Source organism: Macaca nemestrina, chromosome 1, assembly GCF_043159975.1.
Source record: "Macaca nemestrina isolate mMacNem1 chromosome 1, mMacNem.hap1, whole genome shotgun sequence".
In the NCBI taxonomy this organism is placed as follows: Eukaryota; Metazoa; Chordata; class Mammalia; order Primates; family Cercopithecidae; genus Macaca; species Macaca nemestrina.
This window is the reverse complement of record NC_092125.1, coordinates 99,418,261-99,434,843: the sequence shown is the minus strand read 5'-3', so window position 1 is coordinate 99,434,843 and position 16,583 is coordinate 99,418,261. Positions and strand designations below refer to the sequence as shown.

The 16,583-nt window shown below is 41.2% G+C and overlaps 1 protein-coding gene across 12 annotated transcripts in view; it reads right to left on the bottom strand.

The window, feature by feature from the left end:
* LOC105498167 (DDB1 and CUL4 associated factor 8) overlaps positions 1 to 16,583 on the bottom strand; it is a 46,989-nt gene that overhangs the window by 15,660 nt on the left and 14,746 nt on the right. For 9 of the 12 annotated variants that reach the window (XR_003021812.2, XR_011615585.1, XR_003021811.2 and 6 more), the window contains 5 exons: positions 12,277 to 12,351; positions 7,978 to 8,651; positions 6,891 to 7,031; positions 5,429 to 5,523; positions 595 to 705 (listed from right to left, as the gene is read on the bottom strand). Coding sequence is in view for 9 of the 12 variants with exons in the window: in XM_011770060.3 (XP_011768362.2) it covers positions 595 to 705; positions 5,429 to 5,523; positions 6,891 to 7,031; positions 7,978 to 8,651; positions 12,277 to 12,325 (1,070 nt within the window). In the remaining 3 variants the exon portion in view is untranslated. The remainder of the gene's footprint in view (positions 1 to 594; positions 706 to 5,428; positions 5,524 to 6,890; positions 7,032 to 7,977; positions 8,652 to 12,276; positions 12,352 to 16,583) is intronic. The other 3 variants (XM_011770068.3, XM_011770066.3, XM_071082650.1) reach the window with 1 other exon arrangement.

Genomic DNA, 16,583 nt, shown 5'->3' with positions numbered 1-16,583 from the left:
GCTGCTGGTAAACCTAAATTCACGGCTTAGCTGCCATGTAAGGACCTTGGTAAATTCATCTAACAACTTCTCTTTTCTTTTTTGAGAGAGACTCTCGCTCTGTCATTGAGGCTGGAGTGCAGTGGCACAATTTTGGCTCATTGTAACCTCTGACTCCTGAGCTCAAGTGATCCTCCTGCCTCAGCCTCCTGAGTAGCTGGGACTACAGGCATGCACCACCACGCCTGGCTAATTTTTGTATTTTTTTTTAGAGACAGAGTTTCACCATGTTGGGCAGGCTGGTCCCAAACTCCTGACCTTAGATGATCCACCTGCCTCGCCTCCCAAAGTGCTGAGATTACAGGTGTGAGCCACTGCACCTGACCATCATCTAACTTCAAAATTTGATAATCTCTAAAATATGTAAAGTCACCCCTCAGAGACTGTTACATTAGAGAACAGAACATCTCCAAAGACATGTAAGATTTTTGGAAAATGGTAAAAAATCCAAGATAATAGTTAATGGATTCCTAGAAAATTCATAACTCTCCATAAAGGAGCACCGGGTAATCAGTCTTATAAACTGTCAAAGATACAAAAGAGCCACAAACTCACCTTACAAACTGATCTCGTCCACCCACTGCAAACTGGTGGGTATTGGCAGGATTCACAAAGATCGTATACAGTCCCACTTTCTTCTCTTTCTCTTTTGTCACCACCAGTTTCCTTTAAGAGTAGAAAAGCACAGAAAATTATATACTCCAAAAGATCCAGATGGCCATGGTAAAGGAGAGCCAAGAGAGTAACATGGCTAATAAGTAATCAAAGAGATTCTCATTTGGAAAGAAAGAAGTGTTGTGTTTTGTCTGTTTGTTTTGTACGTAACAACAGGAAAAAAGCACACACATGTATTATATGGGACTTCGGGGATTGGGGAAAAAAAACCTGTAGTGAAGTCACTTTCTAGTGTTCCTTAAGAAGTATAAACTAAAGGTATATGAATGTACCGCTCCTCAGGAAGCCTCAGTTTAGCTGGAGTCCAACACAGTAACAGCCAGTCATTAATCAGACAATACTACAGATACTTTCCTACCCTTTATTGATAAATACATCTTATCTTCCCAATCACCTGGGAACAAAGGGAGAAGTGGAAGAATCACAGAAACAGTAGGCTAAAAAAGACCTTAAGGTCAGAGACTCGCTCTCAGATTCCATTAAAATGTAACTTAAGGCCAGGTATGGTGGCTCACGCCTGTAATCCCAACACTTTGGGAGGCCGAGAAGGGTGGGTCACATGAGGCCAGGAGTTTGAGACCAGCCTGGCCAACATGGCAAGACCCCACCTCTACTGAAAATACAAAAATTAGCCAGGCGTGGTGGCGCGTGCCAGTAATCCCAGCTACTCAGGAGAATCCCAGCTACTCAGAAGGCTGAGGGAGGAGAATCACTTGAGCCTGGGAGGTGGAGGTTGCAGTGAGCAGAGATCATGCCACTGTACTCGAGCGTGCGCAACGGAGCAAGACTGTCTCAAAAAAAAAAAAAAAAAAAAAAAAAGTCACTTAAAACCCAACTTAAGCCAAGCATTGGCTCATGCCTATAATCCCAGCACTTTGGGAGGAACCCTCGAGGCTAGGAGCTCAAGACCACCCTGGGCAACATAGCAAGACCCCATCTCTATAAAAAAAATTATAAAAAGCCAAGTGTGGTGGCTCACCCCTGTAATCCCAGCACTTTGGGAAGCCGAGGCGGGTGGATCACAAGGTCAGGGGTTCAAGACCAGCCTGGACAACATGGTGAAACTCCGCCTCTACCAAAAATACAAAAATTAGCCGGGCATGGTGGCATGCACCTGTAATCCCAGCTACTCGGGAGGGTGAGGCAGAAGAACAGCTTTAATCCGGGAGGCAGAGGTTGCAGTGGACCAAGATCATGCCACTGCACTCCAGCCTGAGTGGCAGAGGGAGACACTGTCTCAAAAAAGAAAAAAATTGTTATAAAAAATTAGCCAGTGGGGTGGCATGCACCTATAGTCCCAGCTACTCAGGAGGCTGAGGTGTGAGGATTCCTTGAGCCCAGAAGGTTGAGGCTGCAGTGAGCCGTGGTCTTCCCACTGTACTTCAGCTTAGGTGACACAGTGAGACCCTGTCTCAAAAAGCAAAAAAATAAAAAACGCAGCTTAAAACATGCACACTGAAAACATACATTTTTCACTGAAGAAATCCAGAAGAATCTGTCTAAAACAGCCAAAATTTGTTCCAGGTTAAGGGTAGCATGATGAATATTCTTCTCAGATCGAAGCATTCGATTAGTCAAACATGACATAATGAAGATTGGTAAATTTACAGGAAAGGAAAGACTTCAAGAAACTATAGGAAGAGGCTTGGCTTTAGCTTTTGTTTTTAAGTCTAAGGTTTTAATTATTTCTGATGCTATGGAAACAAAAAGAAATATAACCATGACAACAAGTTTCTTTGTAAAGAAATGATTTTAGCATATTTTCTGCATAGCCAAAGTCACTTCAGCCTAGAACTGTTTTAGGTAAAGTGGAAAGATTTTACTTAATATCTCTGCACCTTTTCATTAAATGAATACAGAGGACCAGGTGCACTGGCTCACGCCTATAATCCCAGCACTTTGGAAAGCTGAGGTGAGCGGATCGTTTGAGCCCAGGAGTTCAAGACCAGCCTAGGCAACAAAGTGAGCTCCCATCTCTATTTATTTTAAAATTTAAAAAAAAAAAAAAAAAAGAGAGAGGGCACTGAAAATGAATGTCATTAGGGGAAACCTCCATCCCCTAATGGTATTCCCCACACACCTCAAAAACACAAGGCAGGAAACATGTCAAAAGAATAACAGCTTCAGGGACAAAACTAGCTACGAGACTGCTCTAATATGAGCTTTAGACAGGGAAAGAAAGTAGGAGCTGATGCTGCTCCTTCCCACAGGACCATCTCATTTTCTCAGCAATTTGAAATTTCAGAAGGACAAGGTCAAACAAACACAAAACTTATCATGTGGAAGCAAAATGAAGAAACTAAGGAATAGATTATGAAGTACTGGCTCCACAGTTATGTAATCCTGACGAAGAGCTCAATCTTTCTATGCCTCAACTTAATCCCATAAAACAAACATTTCTCCCTCCTGATGGGTAAATGTAGAGTACCCTGAGCTCTGCAGGTGACATGCAGAGCTGCTATAAAAATGATTATCATGGCAATAGGAAGAAAAAATGTTCACATTAGAGGAAACATGAAACAAATTCACCAAATTTTGCCTTAAAATTAATGAATAAGTATTTCCCAGCAAAAAGGGAAAAATAATTACAGGTGAGACCAAAGGATTTCTTTGAAGAATACCTCAAACTGGCTTGCACTGGCTAAAGGAATATTACATCCACAATTTCAAATCAAACTCTTTTCCTAAGATGTTAGTCAATTGTATTAGCTTTCAGAGACTTGGCTATCATCATATATATACAAAAGAAAATCTCCCTTATGCCAACTTCACACAAAAATGCCTCTGACAAGATCATGCCACTGCACTCCAGCCTGAGTGACAGAGACTCCACCTAAAAAAAAAAAAAAGCCTCTAACATAAGCAGATGTTCAGCTTTTTACCCCATTCCAGCCTATAACACTACTTTAACCCTTATAACAAAAACTTTCAAGACTCACTGTCTTTATTATTCAAATCTAGATTTGGGTCTCCTTCTACTCTTCCTTTTCTCCTTGTTCCCCTCTTTAGATTCTATCCTATCATTGCTTATGTTCAGATTCATGGTTAACTCGCAGTCAGACTTTCTGCCTATATAATTTCATTACAAATTCAATAATCTGCCAAAGTCATTTGCTCTACTCATTACTTGAACCAGATTCAATTCCTGGTGGCAAAAGTGTATATGGGGAGAAAGTTTCCTTCTGAACCTGATCCACAAGATAAGATCTCATTCTGTTTCACAACTCTTTAACACAGCAGATTAAATAAACTTATTATCATTTTTTGCTTTTTTGCCCTTCCCTATGAAAAACTTGCTAATCTTCCATTACCATTACAGAATCGTGGAACTTTAGAACTGGAAATAACAAACATTGTGTAGTTCAAAAGATTAAATGATTTCCTCAAAGATAACTACAAAGCTAGTACTAGAAGGCAGAACACTTGTCATTTAGGCTTGTTTCCTTTCCAGTATAAATCTCCCAACCTTTGTCCTCTTGAAGGTTACATAAACAAGCAACATATTTTTTCCCCAAACCTAAAACATTTCCATCTTTTAAGTAGTCGTAGAAATTCTTCTACTATCCCAACAGCTTTTTCTGGACTTATCTCTCCAAAAATAAAAGACTACTAATAATCAGTCTTCACATTATATTCCCCAAATTAATTTATATTTTACTTATGTCCTATGTAAATCATTGCCATCCCTTACTCAATACTGGTACTGACCTATAAGATGTTACAATAATCTTTTTTTTTTTTTTTTTTTTTGAGACAGTCTCGCTCTGTCACCCAGGCTGGAGTGCAGTGGCATGATCTCAGCTCATTGCAACCTCCACCTCCTGGGCTCAAGGGATTCTCCTGTCTCAGCCTCCTGAGTAGCTGGGATTACAGGCATGTGCCACCACATACGGCTAATTTTTGTATTTTCAGTAGAGATGAGGTTTTGCCATGTTGGCCAGGCTGATCTCGAACTCCTGACCTCAAGTGATCCACCCAGCTCAGCCTCCCAAAGTGCTGGGGTTACACACATGAGCCACTGCACCCAACAAAGATTTGCTGTAATAATTTTTAAGACAGACAAGACAATGAACAATAAACAATCTAGATATCTATCAATAAGTCATAACTAGTAGTGCCTGAGTTGAGATTTGACCTAGGTCTGCCTGGATCCAAACAAGATGCTGTGTTTTTTCCATGATATCACCCAGTTAAAAAGGAACAAAATTTACCTATAAGTCTCAGATTCACATACAAATGAACTGTGATAAAACAGAACTCAACTACAGCTACTATTTTTGTCCAAAATTTATCATATTTGTATGTTTCTATAAATAACTAAATTTAAAATTTATTAAAATTTAAAATTTATTAAAATTTAAAATTTATTAAAATTTAAATTTTAAAATTTACAGGACCTATCTCTAAATGAGTTTGTGGAATAATGTGCTTTCTGTGGGTAAAATGATTGATATCTGAGTGAATAAAGAGCAAAAGATCATCAAATTATTAAAGGCCACATATAATAAGTAAACTGTTTGAGAAATGAAGGTAGACTGAATAGTATTTCACTGCTGAGAAAGACAGGAAGTAAGGAATTCCCCTTACACTACCTCTTAACCATAGGCACTAAGGTACTATTCTGATGAATCAGAGTTAGGCATTACCAAGACATAATGGAATATGTTCGAGGCTAAGAGATACAGTTCTATAATGATACTACTGCTACACTTACGAAGCTGGGCGGTCTTGTCTCAGGTCAATGGTGAAAACAACTGCATCTTCACCTGCAGATAAGAATGTACAGGGAGAGTCTGGTTCCAGAGCCAACTGAAGAAGAAAAAGGAAAAACATGAGGTTTCTAAATATTAGAATTAGAGGTCATCTAGTTCATTCCTGTAACTTTAGGAAGGGCTGCACTTAAAATATACCAAAAAGAGAAATGTCTACCTTTTTGTCATAAAATCCCAGGAAAGGAGATAATTTAAGTCCACTTACTCTTATTCTATGTGAATTATTTATAGCTTTGTTTATTCTATACAAGTCAAAGGACAGGTGATTTGCTATTTCAACTAAGTCCCCAAGAGATATGAACAGAGATAGCAAAGAAAAATATCAGCCATTAGAGTTCATTTCCTTTTTCTCCAGTCAGGGTCTCATTTTGCCACCCAGGCTGAAGTGCAGTGGCATGATCATGGCTCGTTAAAGCCTCAACCTTGTGGGTTTAAGTGATCCTCCCACCTCAGCCCCCCAAGTAGCTGGGACTAGAAGCACAAGGCACTATACCTGGCTAATTTTTTCACTTTTTTTTTTCCCACAGATGGGGTCTTGCTATATTGCTCAGGCTGGTCTCAAACTCCTGGCCTCAAGCAGTCCTCCCACCTCAGCCTCCCAAAGTATTGGGATTACAGGCATAAGCTACCATATTCAGCAACAGTTCATTCTCGAAAAAAATCAATTCCATACCCTTAGGTGCAGAGAGAAATGGTGTCCAACTTCATTCCTTACATCTTAGTTCCTTATTATCTAAAAATTAGTTATCTAGTGGGTTAAGAGTAGACTTAAGAATCAAAGAAATAGGTAATTTTCACATATCCTGGGCTGTCTTGGCTAGAAAAGGATACTCCAGGTCCACTTACATTTTTGCTTAGGGTTTCTAAGAGAGTACCAAACTCTTTTCATGGCACAAAAGAACACCGCCATGCCTACCTTAAAACTGGCAGCTCTTAACTCCTCGCTAGCTGCCACCATGATTATTTGGCCTATATTCTCAGCTTTAAATAGGGCTTCCACAAACAGTGCTATTTGTGAACTCAGAGTTTAAGCAGGTAAGCTGAAGCTCTCACACATGAGGAATCAACCACTAGCACCTTGAAACTGTCAAAATACCCTAAAAAATCAGAATAAACGTAAAAGGTTTAAAGGGCACAGGAGACCTCAAAGATCTCCAAACCAGCTATGGCTTAGCTTAGGGGCCAAGTACTGTAAGTGCATGATCCAGGGATCTTTCAAATACTTGCCTTCCTAGGAGTTTAGGGTGGCTTCTTTTGCTCCTTTAACTACAAATCTTAGGACTGAAAGAGGTGAGGCATGTGACCACAACAAACGTGACACAATGGGCAGAGATAAGGGAGAACCTTGGCTGAGAACCACAGAGGATTTGGATTGCACAAACTTGGGAGCAAGGTCTTACTTACCTTGTGGGACGCTCCTTTGTGCTGGGCCACACGTTTTGTATTCTTGCAACACTGTGTAGCAGACAGTTCTGCTACCCGAACCTGCCCATCACGGGCACACATGGCCAGAGTGGAATCACCACTGTTAGGAAGAAACTTGGCCTGGGGTGTTAAGAATGAAAACAAGGACACACAAAAGAAATGAGAGAGGTAAACTTGAGAATGAAAAATACGATGATGACCTCAACTTACCCCCTTTTCTTACATGACAGCTGGAAACTTAGCTTTCCTACTCTTGTACAGCTGGCTAAGCCCAATTTCTTCCAGGAGTTAAAGGAAAGGGAGAGAAAAAACGTCCTTTGATGTAAGAGAGCATTTCAGTTGGCTCTGGAAGACTGAACTGGCACATAAGAGCTCAGGTGAACTAGGACTGTACCTAGCAGGGGAGAAAAGGAATAGAGGAGGAAAATCTACCTTGATTCAGAAAGCAAATATAAATTTGCCACAAAGAAAAAGGAAAATAGGGGGAATGTCAGGGAAGAAAGGAGAATACCCTTAGGATAAATGGCTGGTACCAATATAGTAGATGGGGCCAAGGAGTAAAATCTTTACAGAATAATAACAGTATAAGCTAATATTTATCAAATGTTTATTAAGTACCAGCCACAGTTCTAACTGCTTAGCTTCTATTGTTATTCAATCCTCATAACTCTATGTGTTATTAGTCCCATTTTACAGATAAACTGAAGACAAAGGTAAAATAACTTGCCCAACATCACTGAGCTAGTAAGCAGAAGGGCTAGGATTTGAATTCAGGCAGTTTGGCTCAAGAGCCTGTGCTTATACTACACTGCCTCCTACCAGCACACATTTAGTAAGCTGCATGCACCCTATCTATAAGGCTTCCAACAGTCCATAATGCTCAAGGAATCTAAGGTTGCCAAGAGTCTTTCAGTGTATTCAGGTTATTATGGGAGCCAAAGTAGGGTCATGTTCCGATACCTAATTCCTAGAATAACTCACTATCAGCTCCCACTCCATGCTGCAGTTCAGATTTCTCTAACTCATGCCTGATTCTCTCAGTTGCTATTATGCTCCCTTGCCTCACCTGGAACACATTACTTTTGTGGCCACTCTCAAAGTCCAGTACTGGCTGCCGCCGCACCCAATCCCACACCACCACCTTCAGGTCATCGCTGCCACTGGCCAGCCAGGTGCCGCGCTGGTTAAAGTGCAGGGTATTGACACAACCAGTATGGCCCTCAAGCCCATGCTGTAGGCGGAAACGCTGCACAAAGACTCTTGCTCCACAGGCCTCATAGACAAAGCGGGCACTTGAACCCAGCTCCCGCTCCCGAAGGGCAGGGAGGGCTTGCCAGCGAGGTCGGGGTAGAGCTGATGTTTCTGAGGACACCCAGTCCTCTAGGGCCCGCTCATCATCTGATGAGTCCTGGTCACGGTTAGCCCGCTTGCGCTGTACACGGCGCCGAGGCTGCTCTTCTTCCTCCTCTTCGTCCTCCTCTTCCTCTTCCTCTGAGCGGTCATGGACTCTATTTTCATCATTAATGGAGTAATGACCAGTGTCCTCCATGCTGTCAGAGTCCTTATCTTCACCTGAGCTCTCTGTGTCTGTGCCTCGACTTTCTGTGCTGGTGCGGTTGGGGCCACCATCATCCCCAGTCAAACTCAAACTCAGGTCTGAGGCCTCCACTTCAATGCCTGAGGATGTCTCCCTCCCCTCTTCAGCTCCAGACATCTCTTCTGGACTGCTAGACAGGCTTCCTGCATGTTAGTGAGGAATGGGTAGATGAGAGGGAAAAATAAGAAAACAGGATAGTGATCAGAAGGACTTCCCACCTTAGTCTAAGAAATCATCACATCAAAAGACCAAAAATGGAACTTTGGTCAAAGTGTTTTCATTACAAATGATTACAGAGAGTACCCTCTGAGGGGAAATCTTGTAAAGGACAAGAAACTGGAAAGATTAAGATGAAATCCAAACACATAAAGTACTTCAACAAAAGCAAAGAATCTAAGGACAATCTAAGATTACATTAAGTTCTCAAGAGGCAAAACATTGGCATATTGTATAAAAGTGTGCCTGATACATCTACCATTGGCTCTGTTATATTGGATGGGCACTTATTAAGTTATAGCAAATAATTAAACAGAATATAAAAAGAAGAGCCAACTCCAGCCAAGAGATAGCATAGCCATCTTTTTAGTGAAAGACGGAAACTAGTTGATAAAAATCACTGACTTATGGATGTGGAGTCGCACCATTTTCTACTTTAAGCAAGTATTGGGCGGGGTGCAGTGGCTCACAGCTGCAATCCATCCTAACACTCTGGGAGGCCAAGGCGCGTGGATCACAAGATCAGGAGATCGAGACCATCCTGGCTAACAGGGTGAAACCCCGTCTCTACAAAAAATACAAAAAATTAGCCAGGTGCCTGTAGTCCCAGCTACTTGGGAGGCTGAGGCAGGAGAACGGCGTGAACCCGACAGGCGGAGCTTGTAGTGAGCCAAGGTCGCGCCACTGCACTCCAGCCTGGGTGACAAAGACTCTGTCTCAAAAAAAAAAAAGAAAGTACCACTATACCTCCTGTCACCTAAATCCTAAGTTTCTTCCCCTAAGTTTCTAAAATTCACTAAGAAAGGAAGCTGAAGGGGTAAGTGGGAATTGTGATCATTTGAGTGGGTTCTTGCTCACCTTTTGCTAGTAAATATATTTTTGACTTACTTCCATTAGCTTGAATTTTTTAATATAATTTTTAGTCACATATTTTTAGTCTCTCTATTGGGACAAAATTTTATTAGGAAGCATATATGAAATTGAGAAAAAGCTGGGCAACTATAGTGGTGCCTAAAAAGAAAGTTCAGTATATTCTAGGTCTGCTATGCTGGTAGTTAAATAACAAGGTCACTTTCATCAATCTTATCTCCTGTAACTACATATTGCATTCTCTTATCTCACACCAGCCAAGTCAATTCCAATGAGCACTTGAGGAATGTTCTAGAGCCAATACAACCACAACTTCCAACCTAAGTCAAGGTGTGAAGAAAAAAAGGGGAGAATAAAGATTTTAAATGCTGCTCATGGGCCTCCTTTCCTCAGATGGCTATAAATTTTATCCTGCCAGAAGTAAAAGCTGTCAGGAAAGGCAGACCATCCAGTATGAGCTATTCAACTCCAATACCACACTGATGTTTAACGTTAACTCTAGTATGAGAGAGCTATTCAACTCCAATACCACACTGATGTTTAAGGATTCAAAGGTGGAGCACCCTACTGCCTAGTCATGTGGATTAGAGCAGTAATTTGTGAAGATCTCTGAAGCAATGGAAACCCTTTTCAATGTACTCTTAGGCAAAACCCAATACTGAAAAAAGATCAACAATACAAGTGCTTTGATTCAAGCAGTAACAGAAGGCCAGGAGACATAAACAGTTCTTGCAGGTTGGGTGCAGCGGCTCACGCCTGTAATCCCAATGCTTTGGGAGGCCAAGGTGGGTGGATCACCTGAGGTCAGGAGTTTGAGATCAGCCTGGCTAACATGGTGAAACCCCCATTTCTACTAAAAATACAAAAAATTAGCCGGGCGTGGTGGCATGCGCCTGTAATCCCAGCTACTTGGGAGGCTGAGGCAGGAGAATCGCTTGAACCTGGGAGGCGGAGGTTGCAGTAAACTGAGATTGCACCATTGCACTCCAGCTTGGGTAATAAGAGCAAAAACTCTGACTCAAAAAAAAAAAAGCCTCAACTAAGAGCACAGTATAAAACAACTGGGCTAGGGGCTGGAAGAAAAAGTTACAAAGTACAGAAATTTAAACCCAAGAACCACATGTGCTGAGCCGGTTATATATGCTACAAAAGTTTAGCAGTTAACAATTTCTTGAAATGCAACTGGGCTTGAGCTTGGGAGTGGTGAGCAGGAACTGAAACACACCTAACAGGTCTGTAGAAAAGAAAAAATAAAAGAAAAAATAAAACACCAAAACATCTAGTGTTTATTGCTAAAATTATAAGTAACAAATATAGACAACTTTGGAGGCCTTAGGTATCACAAGCTCATCAAAAAGGCCCCAACAGTAAATCACCAAGATCTAGAGTAGGGGTTTGCAAATTTTTTCTGTAAAGGGCCAGACAGTAAAAACTTCAGGCTTTGCAGACCATATGGGGCTCCACCACAACTACTCAACTCCAGTATGTAGAACAAAAGCGACGCATAGACACTACACAAATGAACAGGCATGACTGTATTCCATTAAAACTTTACAAAAACAAGTGGCAGGCTGGATTTGGCCTGCAATTTATAGTTTGCCAATCCCTGACCTAGCTAATGGTCAAGCTCCAAATCAACAGTATACTTTAACTCCTCTAGAACCCTGTGCCTTTCAACTAAACCCAGTGAAAAATATGAAGCACTTTCCTTTACAAAAGATGAATGAATGGCAGTGATAAGAACATATGGAGCAATGAAAAAGCATGTTGAAAATCTCACCTATCCTTCCTCCAATCACATCAACTAGAATTTAGCCTGTTATCCTGACCTTCAAGGTGCTAAGGAATGCTGGACTCTGTACTGCCCAACTATATCCATTTAAAGGCAGCTTCTCCAGTTTAAAAGTTGGCTCAGAGGTGAAACACTGGTTAAATAACCCAGGTGGTAGTTACACTGTATTAGAATTTTTATATTCTGCCTTCAAATCTGCCCTAAAGCCAGTGATTTGACACTTGGCAGCACTGGTCCTGAAAAGGAGGAGGGAAAGGAAGGAAGGAAGGGGAAGGGAAGGAAATAAGGAGGGGAAAGATGTCCCACTCCTAGTTGGGTTCTAACTTCATCCCTTATGAAATCACCTTTTTTTAAAAAAAGATGGGGTCTCGCTATGTTGCCCAGGTTGGTCTCAAACTCCTGGGCTCAAGCGATCTGCCTGCCTCAGCCTCCCAAAGTGCTGAGATTATAGGCATGAGCCACGATGCCCAGCCATGTAATTTCTCTATCAAACTACTACTTACTGTGGAAAAGGGCCTCTCAATATAACTGGGGAAGCTCATCTTCCCTAAAATTCCCTTGTTCCTACCAGTCATGGGATTTTATTTTTTTCCTTTATTAACAGCATTTCCTAGGTTCTCCCCATCCTTATAGCTTTATACAACTCCAAACCACTTGACCTCTTAGAAGTAGACCTCTATTATTGATCTTTTGAAAATGATCAGACAAAATGAGAAGAAGCAAAAGCACAATATAGTCCAAGGTGTTTCCTGTGTAGTTTCCTATACTCAGAACAATACAGCAAAGTTTCCCTCCCTCCACTAAAATCCAGGCCTCCACTCTATCTTGCAGGGAGGAGGAGAACCTCAGTTGATAGTAAAAATAGCTTCACCTTCATTTTGGCCCCTTACCATTAGCTAAGTCTGTTCTGCCATCTGTGCTGCTCCCTTTGCTGGACATCTTGAATGATGTTTGCTGTAGCCAGCCTGGGTTTGGGAGAGGAAGAAACCAAAACAATTAAGAAACCACTTGGGAAAGAAGACAATAGGGACAAGATTTAACAATGTACAGGTTTTATCATTTTTATAAAAATGATTTGTGTATGCATGCTTAACACAGCTTCTCAGCTTGTGAAAAGCACACCAGAAATTTTTTCTTCCCTATGTTTAAATTCCATATAATGACATATTTTGGGGGAGGTCAAGTGCCATCTCTTTACTTCACTCACTCAGTAACTGGCAGTGATTTTTCAGATGAGAAAGTGGGAACTAAAAACCTGGAACAGCAGGCGCATATCAAATGACAGGTACTGTAAGCCAAGAGTCTCAATACATAAAGCTAACTTCAGCACTGCCCCCTAGGCAAGAATCTTCCCACATAAATAAGTGACATATGTATCCTCAAACTCCGTACAACACTTGTTTTCACAACATGAAGAGGTGAGTCAGATTCTGAATATCATTTTACACACAAATCAACAGATAGAAGAAATCAAGCTCGTGGGGGAAGAGATTGAACTTTCTCTCTCTATTCACTCAGATGCCTAACTTCAAACCTATTATTTCTTTTATTTATTTATTTTTTTTTTTTTGAGACAAAGTCTCACTCTGTCACCCAGGCTGGAGTGCAGTAGTACAATCTTGGCTCACTGCAAGCTCCGCCTCCCGGGTTCACACCATTCTCCTGCCTCAGCCTCCCGAGTAGCTGGGACTACAGGCACCCGTCACCATGCCCGGCGAATTTTTTGTATTTTTAGTAGAGATGGGGTTTCACTGTGTTAGGCAGGATGGTCTCGATCTCCTGACCTTGTGATCCGCCCGCCTCAGCCTCCCAAAGTTCTGGGATTACAGGTGTGAGCCACCACGCCCGGCCCAACTAACTTCAAACTTATTAAAGGCACAGATACTAAGGATTATAGAGCTGAAACTAGAAATCAGGAGCACCCTATCCCTAGGAAAGAACCTTAAGTTGTTTCGTTTCTCTTAGACTAACAGTCAGAGTCTCTAAGCACAAAGACAAAGGTGGGGAAGAAAAGGGCAACATTTCCATTAAACCATCTCATCCCATTTCATATAATAATGGCAAACATTGTTTCACCTAACAGCACCAGCTTTCACTAGACTCGTCTTTCTTAGAATCAGGGTATCTAACTCATTTCCTTTCATGCCACTATAAAACATATTTTTTTCAGAGCCTCACTGCCACCTCCAGTAAATTCCAAAGAGCAAAGAATAATATTATTCAGATCAGAATTTTGTTAAGCCCTTTCAGTGACTTGGACAAAAGTCACTGGTAAAAGACAAAGTATAATTATTACCCCAGTCCTTGTACCCAGGCACCCTGGCCTCTAATCTTTCAACAGCCCTTTCATTCCCATGACAATTATTCCAGAATCAGCCTCATCCTTATCCTTTTCCCTGCTACCCTCTACAGAAATCTAAGCTGCTTCATTAAAAGTATCCTATGTCAAGAGACAGCAGCCCAAAGATTGTTCGTAATAGGTCAAGGTGGGAACAGAAATACTGCAAGAGTGGGGCTGAAGCTGACTGAATTTCAGGAAAGGACACCTGGAAGGGTGATGATGAAAGACAACGCCAACAAAAAACAGATATGTGAAGCAACATAAAGAAAAATAGTGAGAAGCTGTTTGCATTGCATTTTGTTTTTGAGGTAGACAGTTTTGTATAGCATTCCTCACACAGCATTTGTTTTTCCCTCTCAATAGTCCTGTTTATATTCTTTAGCATAGGAGCCTATCTTCTCCATCTAGAATTTAAAAGTGTATCAATTCCTATCAAGTGGGGAAAATGTACTACTTTGTTAAGATTAATCCATCACTTTGGGAGGCCAAGGAGGGCGGATCACCTGAGGTCAGGAGCTCTAGACGAGCCTGACCAACATGGAGAAACTCCGTCTCTTCAAAACTACAAAATTAGCCAGGCGTGGTGGCACATGCCTGTAATCCCAGCTACTAAGGAGGGTGAGGCAGGAGAATCACTTGAACCTGGGAGGCGGAGGTTGCAGTGAGCCGAGACTGCGCCATTGCACTCCAGCCTGGGCAACAAGAGTAAAACTCCATCTCAAAGAAAACAAAAATAAACAAACAAAAAAACACATTAAAAACAAAGGTAATACGCAGACCAGTGTAACACGAAGAACAGATTTGCTGTTTTCCCACCTCCATAATCAAAACTCTTTACCATATGTTTCACCCCACCATTATCCACTCCCAGATAATTAAAAAGCAGCTCCAGAGAACCTCTCTTAAAACCAAGTATCAACTCCCACAGGAGTCCAGACTGCCTGAACTTTTGACTCATAATTGCTCTAGAAAATACATGTGCACAGATGACAAAGGTAAGTAGAATTAAATGTCAAAATTTCTGCAGAAGGATACTCTAGAGCAGTGGTCTCCAAACTTTGATTATGAACCTCTATCAGTGAAAACTCTGAGCATGAACCTGACGTTCAAAGGTGTGGCATGCACCTGTAATCACAGCTACTCAGAAGGCTGAGAAAGGACTGCTTGAGCTCAGGAATTCAAGACCAGCCTGGGCAGAACTGTGAGACCCCTGTCTCAATCAATTAATCAAGGAGGCAGAGATGCTGTGCCCTAGGTGTCAAGTATAGGAGCCACTGAAAAATCTTTTCTAGTCAGGCACGGCAGCTCATGTCTGTAATCCCAGCACATTGGGAGGTCAAGGCAGGAGTTGGAGACCAGCCTGGGCAACATAAAAGACCCCCATCACTACAAAAAAGAAAAAAATCAGTCAGGCATATGCCTGTAGTCTCAGCTACTCGGGGCGGGGCTGAGTTGGAAGGATCACATGAGCCACAGAAGTTGAGGCTGCAGTGAGCTGTGATTACACCACATCTCTCCAGCCTGGACAACAGAGCAAGACGCAGTCTCCAAAACATTAAACAATAAAAAATCTTTTCCATCACCAAAAAATACAGTTTTAACTTTATAAACTGAGGTCTGCAGAGAACATATTTGACCCAAATCCAAACTATCTTCTTCACTTTTCACTATATTTCCAACAAATCCACTATTTTTACTTTGATCAACTTTCACGTAAAATCTAGTCCAAAGCTAATCTCACTGAGGTTGGAAAAGCTGATAAGCTCACTGTCCCAGGTAGTTGGAAGAGTTTAATTAGATTAGCTCCACTGCTCATATTCTAAAAATAACCATAACCCCTGCCAAACTGAAGGTTAAAGAGTAACCCATTGGAGGGTGAGGAAAAAAGGCCCAAGTGCCATTTTAATTTCACTAAGAAATTCCAGTGACCTAGATTTTTCTTGTCTTAGTAAGAATAAAGCCTTAAATTTTTAACCAATTACATGACAAAATATTAACTAAAAACCAGGCAGAAAGACTTCAATACGCTGGATAAGAGTACTTTGTAAAAGAGATACGAAGTGTCTCTTGTTTAAAACTACTGGGGCTGCTCTTTCCCCCTAATATGATGAAAGATCTGTACAAGAAAGAGACTACGTATCCCTTGTCTGGAGTATCCTCTTATCCAAAATGCTTGGGGCCAGAAGTGTTTCAAATTTTTGAATATCTGCAATATACCAGTTGAGCATCCCAAATCAGAAAATTCAAAACCCAAAATGCTTCAACGAGTATTTCCTTTGAGCATCAAGTTGGCAATCAAAAAGTGTGGCACATATACACCATGGAATACTATGCAGCCATAAAAAAAGATGAGTTCGTGTCCTTTGTAGGGACATGGATGCAGCTGGAAACCATCATTCTCAGCAAACTATCGCAAGAACAGAAAACCAAACACCGCATGTTCTCACTCATAGGTGGGAATTGAACAGTGAGATTACTTGGACACAGGAAGGGGAACATCACACACTGAGGCCTATTGTGGGGAGGGGGGAGTGGGGAGGGATAGCATTAGGAGATACACCTAATGTAAATGATGAGTTAATGGGTGCAGCACACCAACATGGCACATGTATACATATGTAACAAACCTGCATGTTGTGTACATGTACCCTAGAATTTAAAGTATTTAAAAAAAAAAGTTTCAGATTTCAAAGCATTTGAGATTTCAGATTTTTTAATCTGGGATGCTCAACTTGTACCAGAATAACTGAACATTCGACTGCCAAAAGAAAAAGAAAACCTCAATCCATACACTGTTCAATATACAAAAGCTAACTCAAAATGAATCACAGATCTAAATATAACTTAAAACAATAC